This window comes from Gopherus flavomarginatus, chromosome 8 (genome assembly GCF_025201925.1).
Source record: "Gopherus flavomarginatus isolate rGopFla2 chromosome 8, rGopFla2.mat.asm, whole genome shotgun sequence".
Classification (NCBI taxonomy): domain Eukaryota; kingdom Metazoa; phylum Chordata; order Testudines; family Testudinidae; genus Gopherus; species Gopherus flavomarginatus.
This window is the reverse complement of record NC_066624.1, coordinates 74713978-74738278: the sequence shown is the minus strand read 5'-3', so window position 1 is coordinate 74738278 and position 24301 is coordinate 74713978. Positions and strand designations below refer to the sequence as shown.

Below are 24301 nucleotides of genomic sequence, written 5' to 3'. Positions count from 1 at the left end.
AAAAAAAGCACTTAGCTTTTAATCTTGACATAACCTTTACTTCTCTATAAAAATCATTCATACAGCACCATAACAGAGTATCTTAGAACAGCAACATGTGGAAATGGTTAAACATCTCCCCTACCCTTTATTTATTTACCCTAATGCATGTACATAGCTACAGTGGTACAAACTGAGATGCCAAAAATGCTGCAAACAACCACCAGACTATTAAGATCCTTGCCCTCTTTTCATTATTTCTTAGCATTTTGCTATGTCCTAGTCATGCAATTCTCTTCTTATGCATTTCTTTTGGCCTTTACATAAAGCTGAAGGATCAAATTACACCTCCATTTATATAGAATGCCCCAGGTCCTTTTCATGATGCTCTGCAAATCCATTGGCACTCAACGCACATTGTGAGTAATCAACATTAGTTCAGCTCGTGCCTTTGTAGTGATTAAAGATACCAGGCTGAGTGTTTTGAGAGCACAATTCTAAGCAATGAGCTCTAAGTGCTGCTCTGTCGCCATTCTTTGACCTTCTTAAAGAGGTCATTTTATTAAGAGTGTTGGTGCCCATTATTTTCTTGTCTGAAACTATGTTGCCTTAGATAAATGAGTTGCTGAGAGTATTTCTTCTTCCATCAATATCCTGTGCAGTCATACAAGGCCAGCAGTAAGAGAAAAAGCAGCATCGAAATGGAGTTTGAGGGCAGAAAGGAGGCTGTGGGTGAAGAGGGCTGTCGGGAAATGAAGAAACGTTACTCATCAGTAACAGAGGTTCAAGTTGCGTCTGGACATTGAAACTCATTGAAGTGGCACCCCCGTTGCCTTGGGCATGGAAGCCTTTCCCAAAGCAGTGTCTGTGGAGACTGCACACCTGTACCCTCTACTGAGGCAAGCGTTCCAGGCCTCAGTCTATCTAAGGAAGTGCAGCTGTTTACCTTCTCCGCCATAGGCTCTTCCGTAAAGCCCCTTTTACAGTTTTCTTCCAGTTTTGCATTTAGTTTAGGTGTTATGTTTAAGGAAAATGTTTCTCTCGTTTCCAGTCAATTGCAGAATTTTGAGCCTTCATGGGCTTGTCTCACATTGAGACCACTCTGACTGGCGAATCCCTAAAAGGCACAGACTGAGACTCTAGAGGGCTGGGAACCCATAAGGGGACTATAACAGCTGCTGTCAGCACTCACAATCACTCACATAGGCTATACTATCAGCCCCGACTTCTCCTTGGGTACTCAATTCCAAGCAGGGCTCACGTGAAAGGTCTCTGATATCTGTTCTCTGTGAACAGGACCAAGAAGCCCATGGAACCTTCTATCTTGGCTACACTTCACGCAGAGGCCTGGAGAATAGCACCAAAAACTAATTCCATAGACCCATGGGCCTGCCACCTCCACATTCACCTGTGACATCATTTTAGCTCCTGACATGAGGAATCCATTCTTGTACCCACCCCAACACACGGCAATGACACCACACCATAGAGCCCTCACATCTCAAAGCAGACTCTTCCTGTGAAGAGACAGCGAAAGAGTAAACCCTGCTGCGGTATCCATGACACACCTAATAAAAGGAACAAACACAGACACTTTTCTCAAGATGATCCTCTGGAACAGACCTCTCTGGTGCACCTGAACACAGCAAAGGGTGCAATGCTGCTAGAGGGTGCATATGTGCAGGGAGCACCAATCTCACGATTGAAAATGGACAGGGGTCTGCGATGGGCAGTGCTTACTGGTGGCGCTGCATAAGGGTTTAGCAGTTGAGTCACAACTCTGTCCTGTCTCTAGCATCCACTGCTGGTGGTCACTCCCGGCATTGTGACGGTCTCCTTTCTGGTAGTATGTGACTTGGCTGCCAGACACATTGACTGTAGAGTCAATCCCCTTCCAGGGAGTTAATAGAATGCAACAAAATATATATCTAAGGTTTCCCACAAAAGAAAGTCTTCAGCTCACATCCAGGCCTCTGTGGGCTTCATGCCCTTGCCTCAGGGTTTACAATGTCTCTATCCCCTCCTTAGCTCCAGGGAGAAGGGGTTTGTACCCTTTCACAGGAAAGGGGTTGGTAAGGAAGTCTAGGCCTTCCCTCTCCACTGGGTTCTGGCCCAGGAGCCTATGACAGGCAGCATTATCAAACACCGAGGAGTGCTTCAGGGCTGTCTCTCTGGGCCACTCCCTACCACTAGCCCTCCCAATCCAAAAGCCTCACAAACGGTTCACCAGAAGATGGAGTGACTGGTTCCCTAATCCTAGGGAAAGACTAGTCCCTCCCCTAGGGCTTGTGGTAGAACAGCTTGTAGCCCCCGTCCCTACGGCCAGGACTCCAGCTAAGGAGTGCCAAGATAGGTCTCTCCCCCTACCCTACCTGCTCCCCTTCTGAGCTGCTGGCTATCAAGCTCAGCAGATATGGTGGGGAAGAGCCACTTGGGCCTGAAACTTCTCCTTAACACCTATTCCAGTGTGGGGTTTATACACCCCATTACAGGCCTCAAACAACAGCAGCTTATCAGCCTGAAGAAGTTATTGCAGCAGCCCTTTGTAGAGTGACTTAGAGAGTGCAATGCCTACTTTAGACAAGCTGATCATTTTCAATAAGTTTAAAAAAAGGTTGTTTAAAGTGAGCTAAATCTCTCAACCTGACGCATTCTGTACCCTTCCCAACCCACCAGAAGAACAATTTAAATTTGCCCCATATACAGAGGTACAGGAACCTTTTCTGTGATTACACACTCCTAATGCAACATAAAAGACCCAAGATTTATACCTTTATTTCTCTTTAAGACCTTACAGTGTGTTTACTAGCCCGTACTCAGAAACAGTTTTAAGGAGGCAGAAAAAAATTAAATAATGCAGTGACAGTGAAAATTATCAATGAAGCAAACAACAGTTTGCAAGATAAATTTTAAAAGCTGGGTATAGTAAAGAAAAGTAAGAATTATATTGAACTCAAAGCACACACAAGTGTACAAATATTCCCCAAAACTTTATTTATAGAAACTTATTCAAATTCAGCATTTGAAAACGAGACAGAGAGACTGGAATGCTGCTCAACTTAGAGAATCTGATGTTCAGATACATTTTCTTTGATTAACTAGCACCATTAAGTCACAAACCACAAACTAAATCATAATTATTTCTAGACATGTAAAAAACTCCACCATTATAAAATGCAATACTCTCGTAATGAAAATCTTTTTCAAACATTTGTATTAAAAATTGGATCTGCATTAACTACTTGTAAGAGATGAAAGTAGTTTAAAAATGGAGTTTTCATACTTACTATGGTGGCTCAAGATAAATCATCCATAAAAGCTAATTTGTTCCTAAGTCTGTTGATCCTGATCCAGGGAAAGCACGTACAAAATCAGTTTTTCACAGCCCTTTGCAAACCAAACAGGTAAGAAAATGTAGTGTGCTATACATACACACAATACAGTATGTACCAGACTCATCTTAAAAAATAACATCTTCCTAGTCTATAAAAATACTAGTTGGACTACAAAATTTCTGAGCGTTTACTCAAGCTGTCTTTCTCCCTCAAACAGCCACTACATCAGCCTGAAACACATCGGTTTGTACCACAGTCTGTCAGCATGAATACAGTTACTAATAGGAAAGATCCAAAAATTCTGCCATTAGACTGACTGATTTATTATTCTAATTTCCCACTCACATTTATCTGTAATATTAGTATTTACTTATCTGTTTCTAGTGACAGTCACACACCTTAACATTTCTGGATTGTGTTCAAACTATTTATGAAAGTGCTGAAAGTGCAATCAAAGAAGAGACGTTTATATCCATTCATCCAGCATACCTACCTGAGGGACAAGTTTACAGAAGGCTGTGTGCAAAAAACACACGCATACATTTGCACATGCTCAAAACACATGTGTGTATTTCTGCCAACTTGTCCCCTAATATTTCTGGCAAAGGGAAAGATGTTCCTGTCACAGGATTTCTTTAGCAAGACTATACTACAGATGGTTGGAATTAATACGTACTTTTGATCCAGTGTGCTTCTTATGTATTAAAACTATCGTGATAATATGGTGGAAAAAAACCATTTTGTTTATAAATGGTAACTTGCAGTGTCCAAATATTGCCCTGGAATTCAGAGGAACCAAACCTATACTCTCAAACTTTTTCAAGCAATGTCCAGTTTACAGTAGCACACTTAATTAATTACAGATAATTTAGCAAATGTGTTCATATGCATACTAAAATAACCTAGCAAATTATTTTCTACTCCAGAACATCCAGAATGTCTTCTGATGAAAATCCAACTGTATTAAAATCTGTTTCAAGCAATATTTTGTACTTTAATGTACAAGAATTTGAAAACCCAAAAGGTGAACTCCACCCCCTCCACCAATACAGACACACAGACCTTGTGTCAATACATAAATTAACATTTCTTCTTCTCCTCAACACCTCCCTTTAAAATGGTCTCCTGCGACATGCATCATAATAATTAGTGCTATTAAAAACTGAAAACATGCCCCTTTTGACAAAATGAACAAACTTTTCCAGAGGACACATGGGCTTGCTGGAATGCATGTTATGCTCTCGGCAAAACAAGGTCTGGAATGTGACATCAAACCCATTATATAAGATGCGGATAAAGTGTTCTCTGGGTTTTTTCCCATCCTGCCACAACTCAAAGACTAATCTGGCTGCAAATCTCGGAAACCTGGCTTCTGTAATGCCCAAGGCACTGAGAACAGGTGACAAGGTTACATCGTGAGCTGAGTAAAGGACAAATAATTCTTCTTTCTTGCCTTCTGCAACGCGCTGCATCCGGTTAACAGTCTGATTAAGGAGAGGATGAATAGCCAGTAGTGCATACCAGAAGTAAAGTTTCTTTTCTTGTCTCTCTCTCTCATCCTCTAATTGGTGTGTCTTAATTACCTTAAAGTGTTCAATGTCAATGCAGCCATTTTTAGTACAAGGGAAACTGACATTGTGGCAAAAATGGCACAACAAAGAATCTATTGGGTTAGAAGCTCTTAATTGCCTAGTGGGAATGCCTACTATTTTTGCCATATCCACATATGTTCTCTCCAAATGGCTATTTTTCACCCGTAAGCTATATTGGCGGCGTTGCTCCTCTTCTAGGTAATGGTTTCTCATTGGGCAATCACAGCTTCCAGAACAAAAGATAGTGCTCCACTGATGTTTTATGTTAATTTTCTTCCAATCAAAATCTGGAAGGAAAGTATACAGAAGTGCAAGCCCACTCTGCAGGGTTCGACTTTTTCCTGTAGTCTCCAAGTAGAGATGCTTTGCTGTCCAATCACTTGATAGCAGTTTATGTTTCTTTATATAAATTTCCCGTAATAGCTGTCCATTATGTAAGTGCTGTACAACACCTAGGAGAGATTTAAAAAATCCTGTTACCAGTGTTTGGATAAATGGGTTATGGGAAATGTCTAGAACTCTGATACTTTTGGGAAATGACAATTAGCAGTTTTCTAACATGCACAAATTAGTTTAAAAAATGTTGATCTTACCCAAGAGTCAAATTTCACTTAAGCTTGGCTATTATTCAGGAAGATTTCACAAAGTGTGTGTGTGTGTGTGTGTGTGTATATATATATATATATATACACACACACACACACACACACACACACACACACACACACACTTCTAAATCTGAAATATAGGTTAGCTCTGTATACTCTTCAGTGTAGATAAACAGCTAGTTCTATAACCTTTAATAATAAAGCAGCTCATTCATGAGTAGTACTGGATATAGAACTTTAAAATAATTGAACAGGAAAGCTAGTCTGATGATCTATGAAAAATACTATGTGGTTTATAAAATGGATCCAAACTCAGTTTCCAGGAGAAATCTGTTAACACAGTGCTGCTTGCATAGATAAACAGCCATAGTTTCAAAACAGCCCTTAAATGCATACCACAAACCTGGAATGGGTTAGGGGAGCGTAAGCTGGCATACAGACTCTCAAACTAGGGAAAGGAAATCAAGTCCCAACTACCAGCCTCTTCCCATTCTTTCTTCAGAGATTGCTTTATTTCCAGAACCAAAATTCAAAGCCAGCACAAATCAACTCATACTACAGAATAACACCCTCCACAGCTTCACATAGCTGGGAAGGGAGAAGTCCCACCCTTCCCCTAGAGTAGGCTCCTTTGCAACAGACTCCCCTTTCCTTTTACAACCCTGTCCAGCACAGCCAAGTGATAGGCAAGAACTCAGTTACTTTTGCATGCCAGAGCACCTTTACATGTTGTCACAGGGAGCGTCAGTTCTAGATACTAACTAACCCATACAGACAATGTATGAGTCCTGGGATGCGGTAAAGTTAGATTTAAAATTGATGTATAGGTTACCCCACTACATGGCAGAAATCCTGGGACAGCTTTGCAGATTCCTCAAGAGAGGTGGTATTGCACGGGCTGAGGCCAATGTTGCTCAGTGACTGATACCCATGAGGAGGAGGATTCTTTTTATTTAACTCTGGAATTTCTGGCTATGGTGACAGTCACAGGACCACCCCAGCTGGTTTTACAAATCTAGCTGGCTACAATCTGGATCTAGTACTAAGAATGGGTTTGGAGAAGTTATGATTACACTCTCAGCATGGACAGGCCAACTAGCTATTGTTTCAATGATCCACTCCAAGGTGATCGATGGGATCTGACAGGCTCCAGACAGTTGAGGGAATTTATTGTGGTATGATTGATCATTATCAAAAGTCTGATCAATGGAGATACTATAGCTGGTGCTTCCTGAATACAGAAAGGAGGCAGTTGCTGGCATTCTCCACAGAGGCTCCTCAATGCTACAATGTGTTTGCCATTCTCTTTGGCCAGAGTCCAGATTTCTCCTTCCAGATACATTGCAAAGAACTCCATTATTCATAGGTATTTGGGGAAGAGAGATAGAATGAAGGTATAATGATGTTATGGGGCAGGAATGAAGAATGTGCAGGTGGTCCAGAGTGTACTCCTGGGGGAATTTTGTGCCACTGCGCAATGTAGAATTTTGAAGAAATTAATGGTGTGTGTGCAGAATTTCCTTTTTTCCCCACAGAAATGAGCTGCAGAGATGTTGGCTGCCACTAGAAGCCGCTGGACCTGGCAGAGCCTAGCTCCAAATAGAAGGCACGGCTGGCGGAAGGGGGCAGGAACTGGAGGGTTCCCAGCAGTTGCAGTTCCCAGCATGCACTGAAGGAAAGAGACAGCAGCACACAGGAAACTCTGTGCAAGCCTGGGACCCAGCATCAGGCTGTTTCTTCCTCTGGATCCCTGGGCTTTGGGAGGGTAGGGTCTGTGAGTGTCTGATCCGGAGTGCGGGGAGGCTGCTGGCCACTGGGGAGTGGGGTAGGGCTAGGGGTTGTGAGTGTCTGGGCTTCGAGGAGGGGAGGGGAGGGGAAACAGATAGGCCTCTGGGGGGAGTGGGGGTCTGAGTGCCTGCGCTGGGAAGGGGCCCCTGGCTGGGCTCTGGGGGGGCTGGGGGCAGAGAAGCAGGGACTGGGTTGACACAGGGGTTTCTTTAACTCTCTACTTCTGGGGGAATTTTTGTGTGTCTGTATTGTGACAGACATACTTACTGAGAGGTATTTTGAAATAAATTACCAAAATAATTGAAACTGGCGCGATTATGTAGTGTTATTTTGACAAATACGCAGAATTTTTACTTTTTAGGCACCGAATTCGCCCAGGAATAACAATGGATATGAATGGTTCAGTATTGTTTTAAATATTGTAAAGAGAGTCCAGAGCACAGAGGTGTGTGCTGCTAGTGTGTTTTTTAGAAAGCAAAATATATCCATATACTGAGGTAAGAAATCTGCCAACAGTAAAACTAATTCCTTGCTCACAACCACATTTCAACCCAACTGTGTTTTGACTGGGAAGGTTTACAGATAGGGATTTTTTTGGTTTGTTTTATAAGGGCTTTTGTTAATTTTGGAGGAAAATATTTGGACAGCAAATAAAAATAAATGTACAAACAGGGATTGTAGCTTATACACAACAGGTGCTATATGTTGAACAGAATTGATAATACACATAAAATACACAAATACATTTGAGGACCTGAGTCCAACATGTTTTCATATATCATGTGATATATATACTTCATTTTTATTACAATAGTGAGGATAATGTATCTGGTTGACCTAAACTGTAACACGGTTTTACAAACAGGAAATGCATGCTGGTGTAATATAAACGTTTTATCAGAATAAATGAGGGACAGAATGTTACTCAGAAGGAGTGAAGCCATGACAGAGTTATGCAAATAATCCCCATTTACTACCAATGAAAGCTATACACCATATAACAAAGCCATCATGTGTCCTATGCATTCCATATTTTAGAGCCAAGCTAGTTCAGGAATGTTTTAAAATTGTTAAACAATTTATTGGAATTTCTTTTTAATCCCATCATCTGTAAAATTCGGCTCCCTTCATATCAACTTAATCCAATTGAACAGAACTCAGAGCGAGAAAGAAAAATAAACTCATACATTAAAAGCCCCTCATATAATCTAAAAAAGCATTTCCATTTCCATACCGAGAAGTGCCACAATTTGTCATCTGCTCTCTCAGGATCTCCCTGGGCTAGAAGCAACAACTTCATCACAGGGGAAAATTGGCAATTAAATCTTACCAATCATGCCTAAATTTGATGGATCATAAGATATTGAACTGTAAGCCTGCTACCAACTCAGTATTAATTATTCTTCCTGGATGTTGGACTAATGTACAACTAATGTACTAATGTAGGGGGTGCAGAATGGAATTCCATGTTTGGGAGAGGAGGGAAAAGGAAATAAGCTTGATTTTTTTTTAAATGGCAACTGTTTGCCATTCTGAGGTTTAACATGTTAAGACTAACGTCAACAGTGATGCATTAGTAGGCTAAATGTAGGCAAGGTATATGACACTATCATGACTGTGTGTGGTATATGCAGGTTTTGACATGGCCATATCTCATCTACACTGGGATTGGAAACAAAGTTAGCTAGCAGAATCATTTTTCAACATGGTTCTACTTAATACACACTGAATTCCTATCTAAACAGGGCCATAGAGCCCTGGAAGTGGACTATGTTTTGTTGGAGACCGAGAAGAAGGTACAGGAACTTACCTGTCTGTGTAAGTTCTCCCATTTCACACAAAGAATGACTGGGGTAACGAGGCAGGCTGCTCAGGGTGCCATCCATCTGGGCTTCAGAGCCTTGGGACATATGCCTAACAAAAGCTTCAAGCTGAGGGTGAGACGGCTTCCTGAAGAGGAAACCAAAACATGAACACTTCCGTAAGTGCATGCAAAAATAGCTCAGAAAAGTGAAAAGTTCTAATTAGGGTCAGTTCACGTACTCTCATGACAAGGAAATATTTCCTGTTGAGAAAACAGCTGCTCTTGGCCAGGGCTTTCCTTAAAAAAATCCAGCCACATAGCTGTGCACTGATATTAAAGAACTGGTGAGGACAAAATAAAGGACTTTAATGTGTCCGAATGTCCAAGGAGAATATCAAAAATTCAATAAAAGTTAACATTCTTCAGTTTAGTAACTTTTGTGGTTACTTGCACCAATCTCATTATAACAATATTGGGAAAAATCCCTTGTGTGGAGGGATTTTTTTTCAGAACTAGAAAGACTACCCCATTTCAACAGCATTGTCTGTAGCCACACAACCTTGGTTTGTGATTTTGTCAGGTTTGATAATCTAAACAGGGCTGACTGGGTCAGTATTTAGGTGGGAGATCTTCAGGGAATTCTTAGGTATTATAGTGCAGGAAGTGCTGTTGGCAATGCAGTAAGTCATACTTTTCTCTAGTCCATTTCTACTTGGTTTCTTAAAGGGCACTGTGTCATTGCTGGAACTGTCTTTAAATGAGAAATAAAAGCAACTTCCTAACTTCTCCTGGCCATTAAAAACACCATGGTCCTTTTTGTAAGAGAAGGAGAATTATTCCACGTGACCTGGTCAAATTAATGGATAATTCATGGGTAAGTACCCACCTGCAAATTCAAATTCAGCTTTAATTGAATAAGATAATCCTTGTATCATATAGTATAGTGTTAGTTTGTAACCACTTGCAAGAGTGTTTATAAAAAACTATTCTTGTACATACTTACAGCTGAATTTTCATTTATATTGTAATGGCACCCAAAAAGCCTAATTGAAATGGGGCCCTTTGTGTCAGGCACAGTACAGACACATGAGATGACATGCATCCTAACACTCTTGAGCTGACCATTACGGATGAGGCCAAAACAAACCAAGCAGTGTCATAGTAAGATTGATGGGAAATATTCACAGAATATTTACCCAGTATTTTACCCAGGCAGGCAAACAGACAACAAACATCAAATATTCTCCATAATCTCTCTCTAATCTCTGTCTAGCAGCAGAGTTTGAGAGTAAGTTAGTTCACATAAATTGTGAGTGTTAGTGGCAATATCTAAATTACATATATACAATTTAATAGAGTGACTAAAAGTCATTTTTTATGATCAAATATCCCTGCAAAGATACCCTGATGTATATACATGTAGTATGTATTTCACTTCTAATAAAACTTTGCACTTCCAAGCCTTTCAAAGTGCTTTACCACAATTAATGAAACATTTATCAATTTCCCTCTGAGACAACTAGTTTCATTTTACAGGTAGAAAAACTGAGCAGCACAAAGCTTAAGTAAGTTGCCCCAGGACATGCAGTCATAACATGGACAAGGGTCGATATTTAAACATTACACCAACCAATAACATTCTTTCAACAAATAATTTCAGTTATGTGAAAAGTAAATATTTGGCTTCCCTGATACTACAAACAAGAAACAGAGCTCTAGCTCTGAACTAGTCATGTCTTGGCTGTTGCTCCTTTTCAAACTTTTGCAATATCCTGGAATACAGGGCACACCTAGGAACTCACAGTGGCACTAAAATCTCTCATGCATTGCAGCTTCTGAGGTGTCCTTGGCACTGTGGCATGTAACTAATGGACAGCTCTATGAGAATGAAACAGAGGAGCAGCAATATGGAGCAAGGAAGTTGATAGATACTGGCCTTTCCTTCCTATCAGTGAAGATGGCTGTAACAGAAAGATGGCTAACCCCATCCTAAAGTTACACCCCATCAGGAGGAGATGGCTACTCCAAGACTGTTCCTTTGGCCTTTCACTGAGACAGCTGGAGAATTAGTGTGTTTATTTTAAGAAATTAAAACAAGTACACATGCAGTAACAGAAACTGACTGCAAACATTCTCTTATCATACAAGTGTCATGGCTACAACTCTCATGGATATAAGTAAAACGTATCTGAAATTAACACAATAACAGTTCAAATTAATGGAAGATGTGTCTAAATCCCCTACACTGCTTTGAAAATCTCAGCCAAGGTGATTCCATAACACAATATGAACTCTTATATTATTGCTGTTGGTGGGTTACTTAAGGGCAGGACCAGCGCTAGTGTTTTTAGTGCCCTAGGCGCGCGGTCATTTTGCCGCCCCGCGCGCTGCTCCCACGGCTCCGGTGGACCTGCCGCAGGCATTCCTGCAGAGGGTCCGGAGGTCCGCGGCTCCGGTAGAGCTGCCGCAGGCATGCCTGCGGGAGGTTCACCGGAGCCGCAGGAGCAGCGGACCGTCCGCAGGAATGCCTGCGGCAGATCCATTGTAGCTGCAGGACCAGGGGACCCTCCGCAGGCACAACTGCGGCAGGTCCACCGGAGCCGCCTGCTGGCCCCCCCAAGCAAAATGCCGCCCCCCAATAATCCTGGCGCCCTAGGCGATTGCCTAGGCCGCCTAAATGGAAGCGCCGGCCCTGCTTAAGGGGGTATTTGAAGATTAAGCAAGATAATGATAAGGGGAAAAAGTGAGGAGAGAAGCAAAGGAATAGACTGATTCTTCTGTGTACGGGTGGGAATTTAAAAGTGTATGTTCAAATTCATGACAGGACTATATCACATATATACATGTTAAGTCATATATTTAACGCATGCAGAAATGAAAAATATGAAACACACACAAGCTTTGAAAATCATAAAAGACGGTTACTCACCTTTGTAACTGTTGTTCTTCGAGATGTGTTGCTCATATCCATTCCAGTTAGGTGTACGCGCCGCGCGTGCACATTCGTCGGAAAACTTTTACCCTAGCAACTCAGTGGGCCGGCAGGTCGCCCCCTAGAGTGGCGCCACCATGGCGCTCGATATATACCTCTGCCGGCCCACCCGCTCCTCAGTTCCTTCTTGCCGGCTACTCCGACAGTGGGGAAGGAGGGCGGGTGTGGAATGGATATGAGCAACACATCTCGAAGAACAACAGTTACAAAGGTGAGTAACCGTCTTTTCTTCTTCGAGTGATTGCTCATATCCATTCCAGTTAGGTGAATCCCAAGCCTTACGTAGGCGGTGGGGTCGGAGTGAAATGCGGCAGAATGAAAACTGCCGAGTCAGAGGCCACAGCCTCTCTTGACTGTTGAACCAGGGCATACTGCGAAGCAAAGGTATGGACCGAGGACCAATGGAGCTTCGCGACAGATCTCGTGGGTAGGTACACGAGACAGCAAGGCGGCAGACGAAGCCTGAGCCCTGGTAGAATGCATGGTGATGTGGCTTGGTGAAATATGAGCCAAATCATAACAAGTGGGGATGTCCGCCATCACCCAAGATGAGATCCTCTGAGAGGAAAACAAGCAAGCCCTTCCTTTGGCCCGCTACCGCGACAGAGCCGGGGCACCTTAGGAGATGGGTCTGTCAGCACAATATAAATGCGAGCCCTCCACAGATGCCCAAGGAGTGCAATGGTTATGCCCATTGCGTTGAGCTGTGGGTAACATGAAAGGCCGAAACCCCTTAGGGAGGAGACGTAACAGCTACGAGGAAAGTTGTCGTGCAGGACAGGCATAGCAGAGGGCCAGTCGTGAACGGCTCGACTGAGGGAGACATAAGTCTGGTTAAAACGAGGCTGAGCTCCCAGGTCGGGGCTGGGCGGTGCACCCGAGGGTGCGAGCGCTCCAAGCCCTTGAGGGACCTCGAACCCATAGATCGTGAGAACAGGGAACGGCCACCTTAGCCTGCTGGGAGGTAGAGAGGCTGCTAAGTGTATCCTCAGCAATGATACCGTCAGGCCCTGCCGCTGAAGGCCAGAGGCAGGCCAAATAGAGGGGATCGAGACCTCAGCAGGAGCAAGATCGAGCGTATTGCAGCCGTAGAAGAAACACTTCCACCTGGCCCTGACCGTTGACCAGGTGGAAGGCTGCCCGTCACCCCGACTCAGGTACGCAGCAGCCACACCGTGAGGTAAACCAGCTGCAGGACCGAGCGACAAAGCCCGTTGTCGCCCTGAGTGATGAGGTCTGGGTGGGGTGGAAGGGTAATTAGGTCTGTTACTGACAGGCCGAGCAACATGGTAAATCAGTGCTGCCTGGACCACTCTGGAGTGATCATGACGATGCACGCTCTGCCCCTGCGGAGTGTGAGCAGGACCTAGCGGACCAGTGGGAACAGTGGGAAGGCATAATGCAATTGGCCTCTCCACGGCATCAGGAATGCGTCCAAGATCGATCCTGCGGAGAGACCTCGGAAGGAGCAGAACATCTGACATTTCCTGCTCTCGCAGTGAGCGAACAGGTCTGTGTGAGGAAACATCTCAACTTCCGGAAAGCCGAACGCCTCACATGGGGCAGAGTGATCACTCGTAAGACCAGAAAGACTTGCTGAGGCAAAGCGTTAAGACGTTCCGAACGCCTGGGAGAAAGGACGTCGCCAGCTCCATCGAATGGGCCATGCAAAAGACCCGGAAATGGATGGCCTCCTGACAAAAAAGGGGGGGGGGGCAATGTCCCTCCCCGGATACTCAGGAAGCACATGGCCGTTGTGTTGGCCGTAAACACCGAGATACAACGGCCTCGCAGCTGCCGCCGGAACCCCTGGCACGCCAGGCGGACTACTCTCATTTTTGGGGCATTGATGTGGAATGCCAGCTCCCAAGAAGACCAAAGGCCTTAAGCCCGGGGGTGACCATGAGCACTCGAGCAGAGAGATGACGCGTCCGTCGTCCGGGCAGTCAGGGCTGGGGCGGATGAAACCGCATCCCTGCCCACATCAGGGAGGGAGGAGCCACCACTCTAGGGAGTCTATGGTGTTCGAGGGAACGGTGACCACCATGACCATTGGCTCCCTGTCCGGGCGGTACGCCGAGGTGGGCCGGACTTGGCGAGGACGGAGGCGGAACGTGGCGTGTTTGGATACAAACTTGCGGGCAACCATGGACCCAGGAGACTGAGACAAGAACAAGTCGAGGTCGTTGGGAAAGCCCGTCGACCTCCTATGATTGTTGCCATCGCCTAAAACCGCAGGTGTGATAAGCAGACTCCAGCTGGGTAGGAGACCAGGATAGCCCCTTGGAAGCCCAACCTCTGCGTGGGAACCAGAGTGGATTGCTCTATAGGAACCATCAGGCCTTGGCCTGTGAATAAGACCGTGACGATGTCCACGCACTGAGCGGTTTGTGTCTCAGAGTCTCCTCGGATAAGCGAATCGATGGTAGGCGGCGACTATGGCCGTAAGCCAGGAGAGTGACCGTTGGCTATAAAGCGGAGGTACCTCCTGTGCGGAGGGAAGATGGCGTCACGAAAGTACGCGTCCCTCATATCCAGGGCGGCATAGTAGCCCCCAGGAGGTAAGGATGGAATAATGGTTCCCAGGGATACCATGCAGAACTTCAACCTCATTCTAAACCGGTTGAGGCCGTGCAGGACCAGGAAGGTCTGACCTGTGCCCGCGTGGGGGACTAGGGCATAACGGGAGTAAAACCCCTCGCCCCTTTCGCCCGCCGAAGGGGGACAGGGCTGGAGCAAATTAAAGGTGATGCACTGTCCCCAGGTACACCTTGGAAGGTTCGTCTCCGGTCCCAGTGGTAATTACGAGGGACCTTGACCTTGGCTCTTTAGGGGGCCTGACGTTCGTCCGCGACCACCTTGGCCTTGCCGTTAGCCAAAGTTCTGCCTCTGGCTAGGCACAGAGTATGGCGGCTGGGGCCAGAAAGGCCTGCGTTTAATCGCCGGCGTATGCATGCTTAGAGAGCGCATTAGGAGCCCATTGACCACCAGGCTTCGCAGCCTGGGGCTGTCCCTGCCACGACGAGGCCTTTACCAACAAAGGGTAAATCCTGAATGGCAAACTGCAGCTCCCGTCGGAGGTTTGAAACCTGAAGCCATGCACCTCATGGCGACGCCCAAGGCCAGAGTCCTGGCCGCAGTGTCTGCTGCGTCCAACGAGGCCTGGAGGGACGCTCCGGGAACCTCCTTTCCTCTGTCCTCCGAGACGGCAGCGGACTCCTGGCGGGAGGTCTGAAGGAAAAACTCCTTCACCCCGGTGCTATAAGTATTGCAGCTAAGCAAGGCTTGTTACTTTGCTACCTAGAACTGTAGGGCCTCTGCAGAGTACCCTGGCGGCCAAGCAAGCCCATGCGCCAAGCCTCTTTCGGCATTGGGGCGGGCGCCCGCTGGCCATCATGTCAGGATCATGGTCCTGAGCATAGAATCTGCGCATATGGAATGACACAGATGCGTGTGCGGACTGCCACGGAGGTACTAAAGAAGGCACAGGCAGAGTCTGTGACTCACTCGGACCTTGCCCAACTCGGCACCGGGGACCGGCACCGGGAGGCGTACCGGTACCTGGAACGAGATCCAGACCCGCAACCAGAACGGTGCCGGGAGGTCAACCGAGATCTCGAGGCTCGGGGAGAGACTACAGGGGTCAAGGTATCCGCCGCGGCGCCGGGAGTCGGAACGGTGCCGACAGCGGGTCGGCGAACGGAATACCGGGCGGTGCAGCGAGTGTGACCAGTACCGATGAGGAAACAGCATCGGGACTGCCGATGGTGCCGGGCGTGTCGACAGAACCTGGAGTGCCTGCGGGACCGTAATCATGAACGGTGCCGCTCTGCTGTGCTGACAGAGGACGGTCACCTGAAGAGACTGTATCAGGCAGCATCGACTCTGTCATGGCAATGAAATTCCTCGCCGTCGGTAACGTCTCCGGCGTGGAGGGAACAGCAGGCTCAACCACAGCGCATAGTGGGGAGCTGTCAGGCATCGGATTCGACGGCCCTTGTGGGACCGGGGTTGACGGTACCGAGGTTCGGTGCCGGGCGATCCGAGTTAGATAAGCTGGCTGGCTGCGGTGCCGTCGGCACGGAAGCAGCAGGAGCAATAAGCTCAACCACGGCGCGTGCCGGGGAGCCGTCAGGCACCGGATTCGATAGCCCTTGTGGGACCGGAATCGACGGTGCCGACATTGTCGGTGCCTCAGAGGCGTCGGTGCTGGGCAATCCGACCGAGACTAGCCCTCTGGCTGCGATGCAGGTTGCACGGAAGCAGGAGCAGGGCTCTCAACCACGGCGCGTGCCGGGGAGCCCTCAGGCCCTGGATCCTAACGGCCCTCGTGGGACCGGGACCGACGGTGCCGACGTCATCGGTGCCGCAGCAGACGTCGGTGCCGGGCGATCCGACTCAGAGGAGCCCTCTGGCTGCGGTGCCGTTGGCACGGAAGCAGCATGAGCAGTAACTCAACCACGGCGCGTGCCGGGGAGCCGTCAGGCACCGGATCCTAACGGCCCTCGTAGGACCGGGATCGGCGGTGCCGACGTCATCGGTGCCGCAGCAGGCGTCGGTGCCGGGCGATCTGACTCAGACGAGCTCTCTGGCTGCGGTGCCGCTGGCACGGAAGCAGCAGGAGCAGTAGCTCAACCACGGCGCGTGCCGGGGAGCCGTCAGGCACCGGATTCTACGGCCCTTACGGGACCGGGATTGACGGTGCCGACGTCGTCGATGCCTCAGCAGGTGTCGGTGCCGGGCGATCCGACCTAGACGGGCTCACTGGCTGCAGTGCCGCTGGCACGGAAGCAGCAGGAGCAGTAGCTCAACCACGGCGCGTGCCGGGGAGCCGTCAGGCACCGGATTCTACGGCCCTTACGGGACCGGGATCGACGGTGCCGACGTCGTCGATGCCTCAGCAGGTGTTGGTGCCGGGCGATCCGACCTAGACGGGCTCACTGGCTGCAGTGCCGCTGGCACGGAAGCAGCAGGAGCAGGAGCTCAACCACGGCGCGTGCCGGGGAGCCGTCAGGCACCGGATTCCACGGCCCTCGTGGGACCGGGATCGACGGTGCCGACGTCATCGGTGCCGGGTGATCCGTCTTAGATGAGCTCTCTGGCTGCGGTGCCGTTGGCACGGAAGCAGCAGGAGCAGTAAGCTCTACCACAGCGCGTGCCGGGGAGCTGCCAGGCACCGGATTCCGTGGCCCTGGGGGACTGGAATCGTAGGCTCTCTCGACCTCGGAAGAAGGGAGCGGTGCCGAGCCGATATCGGTGCCGGCGACGGCTGGTGCCGAAAGGCCTTGGTAGTATCGGCGGGGTCCGGTGCCAAGGAGGCGCTACTGCCCGCCGCTTGATCATCGCTCGGCGCCCCAGGTGGAGGGGTAAGTGAAAATCCCACACCGTTTTGTTCTCGGCTTAAAAGCCTTGCAAATGGGGCACTTAGCTGTCAAGTGTGATTCCCTGAGGCACTTGAAACAGGAGTCGTGTGGATCTCCCTTCGGCCGCGGCTTCTGGCACGCCGGCCCATTCGAAAAACCGGTGAGCCCCGCATGGGCTCCGGGACCGGGTTCATGGAAGGGGCTACTTCCCGAACCCCGCTAACTAAACTAACTGCGTAACTATATACGAGAAATACGAGTAGCTAGGGAAGTGGAGGTCAGCTAAGCCGCGCTCCACTGTTCCAACGACCGACACGGGCGGTAAGAAGGAACTGAGGAGCGGGTGGGCCGGCAGAGGTATATATCGAGCGCCATGGTGGCGCCACTCTAGGGGGCGACCTGCCGGCCCACTGAGTTGCTAGGGTAAAAGTTTTCCGACGAATGTGCACGCGCGGCACGTACACCTAACTGGAATGGATATGAGCAATCACTCGAAGAAGAACAATGATGTGCATCTGCATTCTCATATTCCATTACATACAAGATACACTTCTAAAAGGTTCTACTTTTTCATCTAGTCCAGTGTCATTGTATTTCCCCCCTTTCCCTCCCACTCGTACCCCCATCCCTATCCCAACTATTCCAGCTCGACAGCATACTTAACCATGGAAATCCAAGACTGTTGACATCTCCTTGATATGGCATTTAGCCATCAATATCAGATATAGCCACCTATTTCTTAATATTGCTTAGAAACAATTAATTTGACTGGGATTTTGGTTTTAAGCAGAACTCACTTTGACTTTATAAAGAGAAATTCTTAAAGGGTCTCTAGTAGTTTTATGGAAAAGTTTATATAGAACTATTAAAAAAAAAGACACACACCTACACCCTACTGACTTTTGCCACAGTAATATACAAAACTGATATGAAAACTTATGTCTAAGAACTTTATGCTTTTCTCTGAAAGTTATCTGAACCACTAGAGGGTGCCACAATGCCATCTGAATAAAAGCATTCTGAAACAAGAAATCTGGCATCAGATTTTCTCAATATAAAGGCAACAGTGCTCACATGGGATCTTCCTAGATGCATAGTTCCAAGGGAGCAGATGTCTTTGGTTAATAAGAATGTATCTAGCATGAAGATACACTAATTGCATTAGCTCTCAGGCAAATCAGTTCACTCAATTGGGATCAAAATGCCCCTTTCTTTTTTGTCTGCAGTCTTAAATAGATTCCCAAAACCACAGTGTTTATTATATTTTTCTTTATAAAGAGATTAGAAAAAAGTTGTTTGTACTTTACTGTAACTATGTATGTGGAAAATCATGAGCAGTGACAAATTGTGAGAAAAGAAAAAGGGTATAAAGAAAGAAAAGTTTAAGTTTTACAGTATAAATACAGTGTGGAAGGAAAACAAATTAATTTATGGGATTTTAGCCAATCCCACGCTGTTTCCAGATTTTGAGAATTTTTATGTAGGTCAAATGAAGTGCAGTGTTAGGAAAGTACACGCCATAAAAAGTTTCCTTTATTTCTAGATCACTTCAGGTTTCCTATTATAGCAACTCTGGCCATGTACCACAAAGCTTAATTCTGTTCTAAATATGGAATTTAACTAAACCTACAAAAAGTTTAGTGTATTTGACATGTCTCAGGAATAAGAATCTAAAATGAAAGAAATACATTTAAAGAAAATTGTTTTGTATGTAATCCTGCTGCCAACAGGTTTGTACAAAATTTGAAGACTAGAACATTATGATTTTTTTTTTTTTTTTTTTTTTGGCTAACCAAAAACAAGCCTAAAACCTTGTGGTGTTTTAATAAACTTTAGCCTGCACAAACTGCCATTTGTAATTTTCTCCCAGCAATGCTCCCCTTTAATGAAATTTCTAGCTCTTTTGTTAAGCTCTTCAAACAACACAATAGTGAGACAAGTGGCAAGAGCTGCTCTACTACTTGCTCTGCTGCTTCTGTTATATCACCAGTAATTCCAGTGCAGGGTTTCTCAAACAAGGGTCACCCCTTGTGCAGGGAAAGCCCCTAGCGGCCCGGGCTGGTGTGTTTACTGATCACAGCTCTCACTGGCTGCAGATCGCTGTTCCAGGCCAATGGGAGCTGCTGAAAGCGGCGGCCAGTAAGTCCCTTGGCCTGCGCCGCTTCCAGCAGCTCCGACTGGCACGGAGCAGCGATCCACAGCCAGTGGGAGCCGCGATCGGCAGGACCGGTGGACGAGGCAGGTAAACACACTGGCCCTGCCCGCCGGGGGCTTTCCCTACACAAGCGGCGACCCCTGTTTGAGAAACCCTATTCTAGTGGACTAAAACTGTCACTGGTGAAACTGTTAGGAATTATTTGGGGGAAGGAAAAGAAACCACATAGCAGATCTCTCTCAAATCACTATTACTGGTACAATGAAGAAGGGAGTGATACACATAGTACTAGGGCAGAGCAACTAACATCCAGGACTTAATAGCAACCTTTGAATATCAATGAATTACAAAACATGAAACAGATACATTATTTAATTTCTAAGTTTCTTTTAACATACAGACACCCCCTGACTTACGCAAGCATTCCATTCTGGAATGCCTTGCGTAACTCGAATTTTCTGTAAGTCGGAAACATATACCTGACAATTATGCAAAAAAAAAAAACCAAAAAAATCCAACCAACTCCTATTTCTAGCTTACACAACTTTTTCCGTAAGCGTGGATTTGTGTAAGTCTGGTTTGTGTAAACCAGGGGGGGAGGGGCATCTGTACAAGCATACACCCACAGAAATCAGTACAGAAGATTATGTTATTGGATTCCCCATTCTGAAAGCTGGATTTCAGACCTAGAAAGCTTTCTGGTTGCTTCCAATAATTTCAGAAAAGTGGAGAAGCAATCCAGACATGCTAGAGGTTTTTCTGCCAAAATGGGACATTTCAAACTAGAATGTGTTTCTGCCTTCTAGCCTTATTGTAAAACTCCAATATGAAACAAACAGACAAAAAAGTATTCTAGTGATTTTACTGTGGCAAGTTTCTATATAAGAGCAAACAATTCTGCAAGTGGTGTTGAAAAGAAATTCTTGCAGTAGTATTTAAACTGGTAGTTGACAAATCCCTTTTTCCCCAAAGATTTTTTTATTTAGATTACCAATCTTACTGTTGAATCTGCCAATTTACAGATGCTGCAGGAGACGGAGTATCTAGGCAACACTGCTAAGACTGCTGGGACTGCTTCTGAGCAGGAAGCAAAGAAAATGACTCAGTTGTGTAGCTGAAAAGATTAAGCCCTCAGAGAAATTTGTAAAATTTAATTTCCATAACATCACAAAAGACTCAAAGTGCAATAAAAGGGATTCATTGTGTAATCTGACTGACAAAGATTCTTTATTATTATAGCAGCAGCATTACAAACAGCAGTTGGGGAATCTGGAGTTAATATAGCATCTATTTCAAATCAATTCAGTCCAAAATTTGTTTTTAAATAGTCATCCAGTACATTGTGAGATTCATCAGCTGTTACCATCTAACTTTATCTGATCATAGACATCTATTGTCTGGTTATTAGTTGAATGATTTTTAATTAAGTTTTTATTTCTGTAAAATAAAATGATGATTACCTGTAACAAAATACAAGAATTTATTTCCCTTTAACAATAACACGTGCTTGCTTTTTTCATGTGACTTCCTGTTATCAATGCACTACACTACACTGGGGTTAGATACAGATCTAGACTGGGATAACAAAAACCATTTGCTAGTTTCATTTTCTGGCTTTCATGCATTATTAGCACAAATGTGGAAGAATTTTTAAATGCAAACATTCTTTTTTTTTTAAGTCTTTAAAAGCACTTATATTAGATCTTCTAGAATCCTTGTTAGAAAAAAATGAATGTATGCCAAAACTATGACAGTGTTCTGTTCATTTTACATTGCTATGCACTAAGCGCACGTCCAGACTAACCCGCGGCATCGGCGGGTTAAAATCGATTGCTCGGGGATCGATATATCGCGTCTAGTCTGGACGCGATGTATCGATCCCCGAGCGCGCTTACATCGATTCCGGAACTCCATCAACCCGAACGGAGTTCCGGAATCGACACGGAGAGCCGCGGACATCGATGCCGCGCCGTCCAGACGGGTGAGTACCTCGATTTTAGAAATTCGACTTCAGCTACGTTATTCCCGTAGCTGAAGTTGCGTATCTAAAATCGATTTTAATTCCTAGTCTGGACGTGGCCTAAGAAAAGTATTTTGTGGAACTACATGAAAAGGAACTATGTATGCACCAATGCCAAAAACTTAGCTGACTCATCCTGACATAAAATTGTCCTTGTTTCTGTTGAATTACAGTAACTCCACATTTAATGTTGTTCCACTTAACATTGTTTCAATGTTACGTCCCTGCTCAATTAGGTAACATGATCGTTTAAAGTTGTGCAATGCTCTCTTATAACGTCACTTGGCTGCCTGCTTGTAAGATTCTGTGGCAGAGCAGCGACTTTACAAGGGAGCATTGCACAAGTTCCACTTCTCCGCCTCCTCCCCATCCCTCCCAGCACTTCCCCCACCTTTAAACACCTGTTTGGCAGCACTTAGGGGACTTTCTAGGAGGGAGGGGCAGGAGCGGGGAAGCACCATGTCTCTGCTCCTTCCCATCCCTCTCAGAAAGTCCTAAACACCGCCAAACAGATATTTAGTGGGGATTAGGATTTTCTGGGAGGGAGGGGGAGGAGTGGAGATGCGGGGCTTCTCCACTCCTCGCCCTCCCTCTCAGCACTTCTTTCACTTAAAGTTGCATTTTTCAGGAACTACAATGTTAAGTGCGGAGTTATTGTAGGTCTAAAAATCAGGAGATATTTTAGCTGGTTTGATGAGAAATGAACTCTGACTTCCGTTTTGTGGTTTAAACTGTTAACTAGTTAGATGCCTCTGAATGTGTATAGCACACTGGGAAATCCCTATTTTTGGTATCTTTGTTAAAAAAACCCAAAACCCTAAGCTGCAACACATACAGAACCAAGAGGAGCCATGCTGTAGAATTTGGGTCCAGTTTTCCATGGAGTACATAGTGGTGTGTGTATGTGTATGACACACATGAACACATGGGTTTAGGTATATAGATGTTTTTCCCACATGCATGAAATGTGATTTATGCACAAAAGGTCATGTTAAGTCCTCAACAAGCTGGACATACATTCTGCAGCAAGGCTCCTTGCTTCTGGGACACTCTGGGACAGCAGCTTGGAAATTCTGCTGCACTTCTTTAAAGTTTTAAAAATGGAGGTTTTTACTAACTCTGGGAACTCAAATCAGTACAGGGAAATTGTCAGGGAATTAGCTGGAGCTTTTGCCACTGAGAAAGGTATCGCTCTTGGTACACCAAAAGGCCTGGGAGGCCATTCAAGATCATACAGTAAATTCATTAAGCTGGATATGTTCATTCAAATGTTGAGCATAAAAACAGAACATCAACTCAAGACTTCAGAGTTAAAACAGGGAGATGGATATGGACAGTTCATGTACCTCAGACCTACCGTTTGAGGCTGACTCAAGAAAACAACACTGTCAGTGCACCCAATTTATATCTGGAAGATTTTCTTCTTTTCACCCATCATCGGGAGAACCATTTTTGATTAATAATTCAAATCACATTATGTGGCACAATTGTATTCTTGCTATAAGTAGGCTGTATATTTTAAACAATTCTTTTACCACATAATGTGGACTAAACTGAGTAGAAAGTTCTTTTTGTTTTGTTTTCTTTCTAATAAAACGTGACTACTTATGACGTTTGGCAAACCACTATGCTCCATATGTCTGTTTTAGTGAGGTTAAAAGAAAAGACAGATATTGGAATCCACAAGTCATTTGAGATTAAACTTTCATGAAAACTACAGGGTCAAACTGAGTAATAAAATGATGGAGTACAGCATTTATGAGTGAAACTGACATTAAAATCATATCTTGACAAGAAAATACATGTTTATTTTTTAATAATTTAAATATTTGTAAATATTCATAAATAGAATAAATAATGCAAGATGCTAAAGACAACAGAAGACAAGCTGTCAGACTATGATTAAAGGAAAACTATGCTGTAATATGATATTTTAATCATCGTGTCCAATTACTCAGTCACATGTTTAAAAATGTGTCTCAAATATAGCAAAAAGGAAAAGTTAAATGAATAGTTAATCAAATAGGAAGCTGCCAATTTGACAGATTAAAGATGTACACTAAAATGCAGTGGGGTACACACTCTCTGTTAGATCTTTCTCTGGCAAGGTGCTGTGTTCACACCACAGGAATCTGTGCTCTGAAAGACATCTGCACACCTCAGGAGACAATCTGTGGAAGTATGTGAGGATACCCAGGAAAAGGGATTCCTCATCTCCACATGTCCACAAGAAAGTGGAACTTGCTGAAGGAATATGAGCAAATTTCCCATTCTGTGTAGTGATTGGAGTTACTTAAGTCGGGCTAGAGCCAGACAGACGTGCGCCAGAAGATGAGAAGTGGACAGGCTCTTTCATCCTATGAACACTGAGCATCCGAACCCAGATCACACCACTGGTTTACTGAAGTGAGACAGTGTCTGCTGTCTGGTTTATATCTGAGATCTCCCTCAACAACTCCTACTGATCTGTCAAGCCTTTGGTCACATAAGACTCAGATCCTTCTCCCTCTCACTCCTGGGGGGAATTCTGTGCCATAATTAATGAGCTGTGGATATTTAAAATATTTTGCACAGAAAAAAACTTCTGCAGGAAATTTATTGCAGTTCTGCCTTTTGCTCAGCAGAGGGTGCTGTGGTGATAGAACAGAGCAGCCTCAGTAGAAAA

The 24301-nt window shown here is 45.4% G+C and overlaps 1 protein-coding gene across 5 annotated transcripts in view; it reads right to left on the bottom strand.

The window, feature by feature from the left end:
* Positions 1-2950: 2950 nt before the first annotated feature.
* The window catches only part of PXYLP1 (2-phosphoxylose phosphatase 1), an 89369-nt gene continuing 68018 nt past the window's right edge, over positions 2951-24301 (bottom strand). For all 5 annotated transcript variants that reach the window (XM_050964069.1, XM_050964070.1, XM_050964071.1 and 2 more), the window contains 2 exons: positions 9113-9252; positions 2951-5358 (listed from right to left, as the gene is read on the bottom strand). In XM_050964069.1, the coding sequence (XP_050820026.1) occupies positions 4427-5358; positions 9113-9252 (1072 nt within the window). In that variant the 3' untranslated portion in view covers positions 2951-4426. The remainder of the gene's footprint in view (positions 5359-9112; positions 9253-24301) is intronic.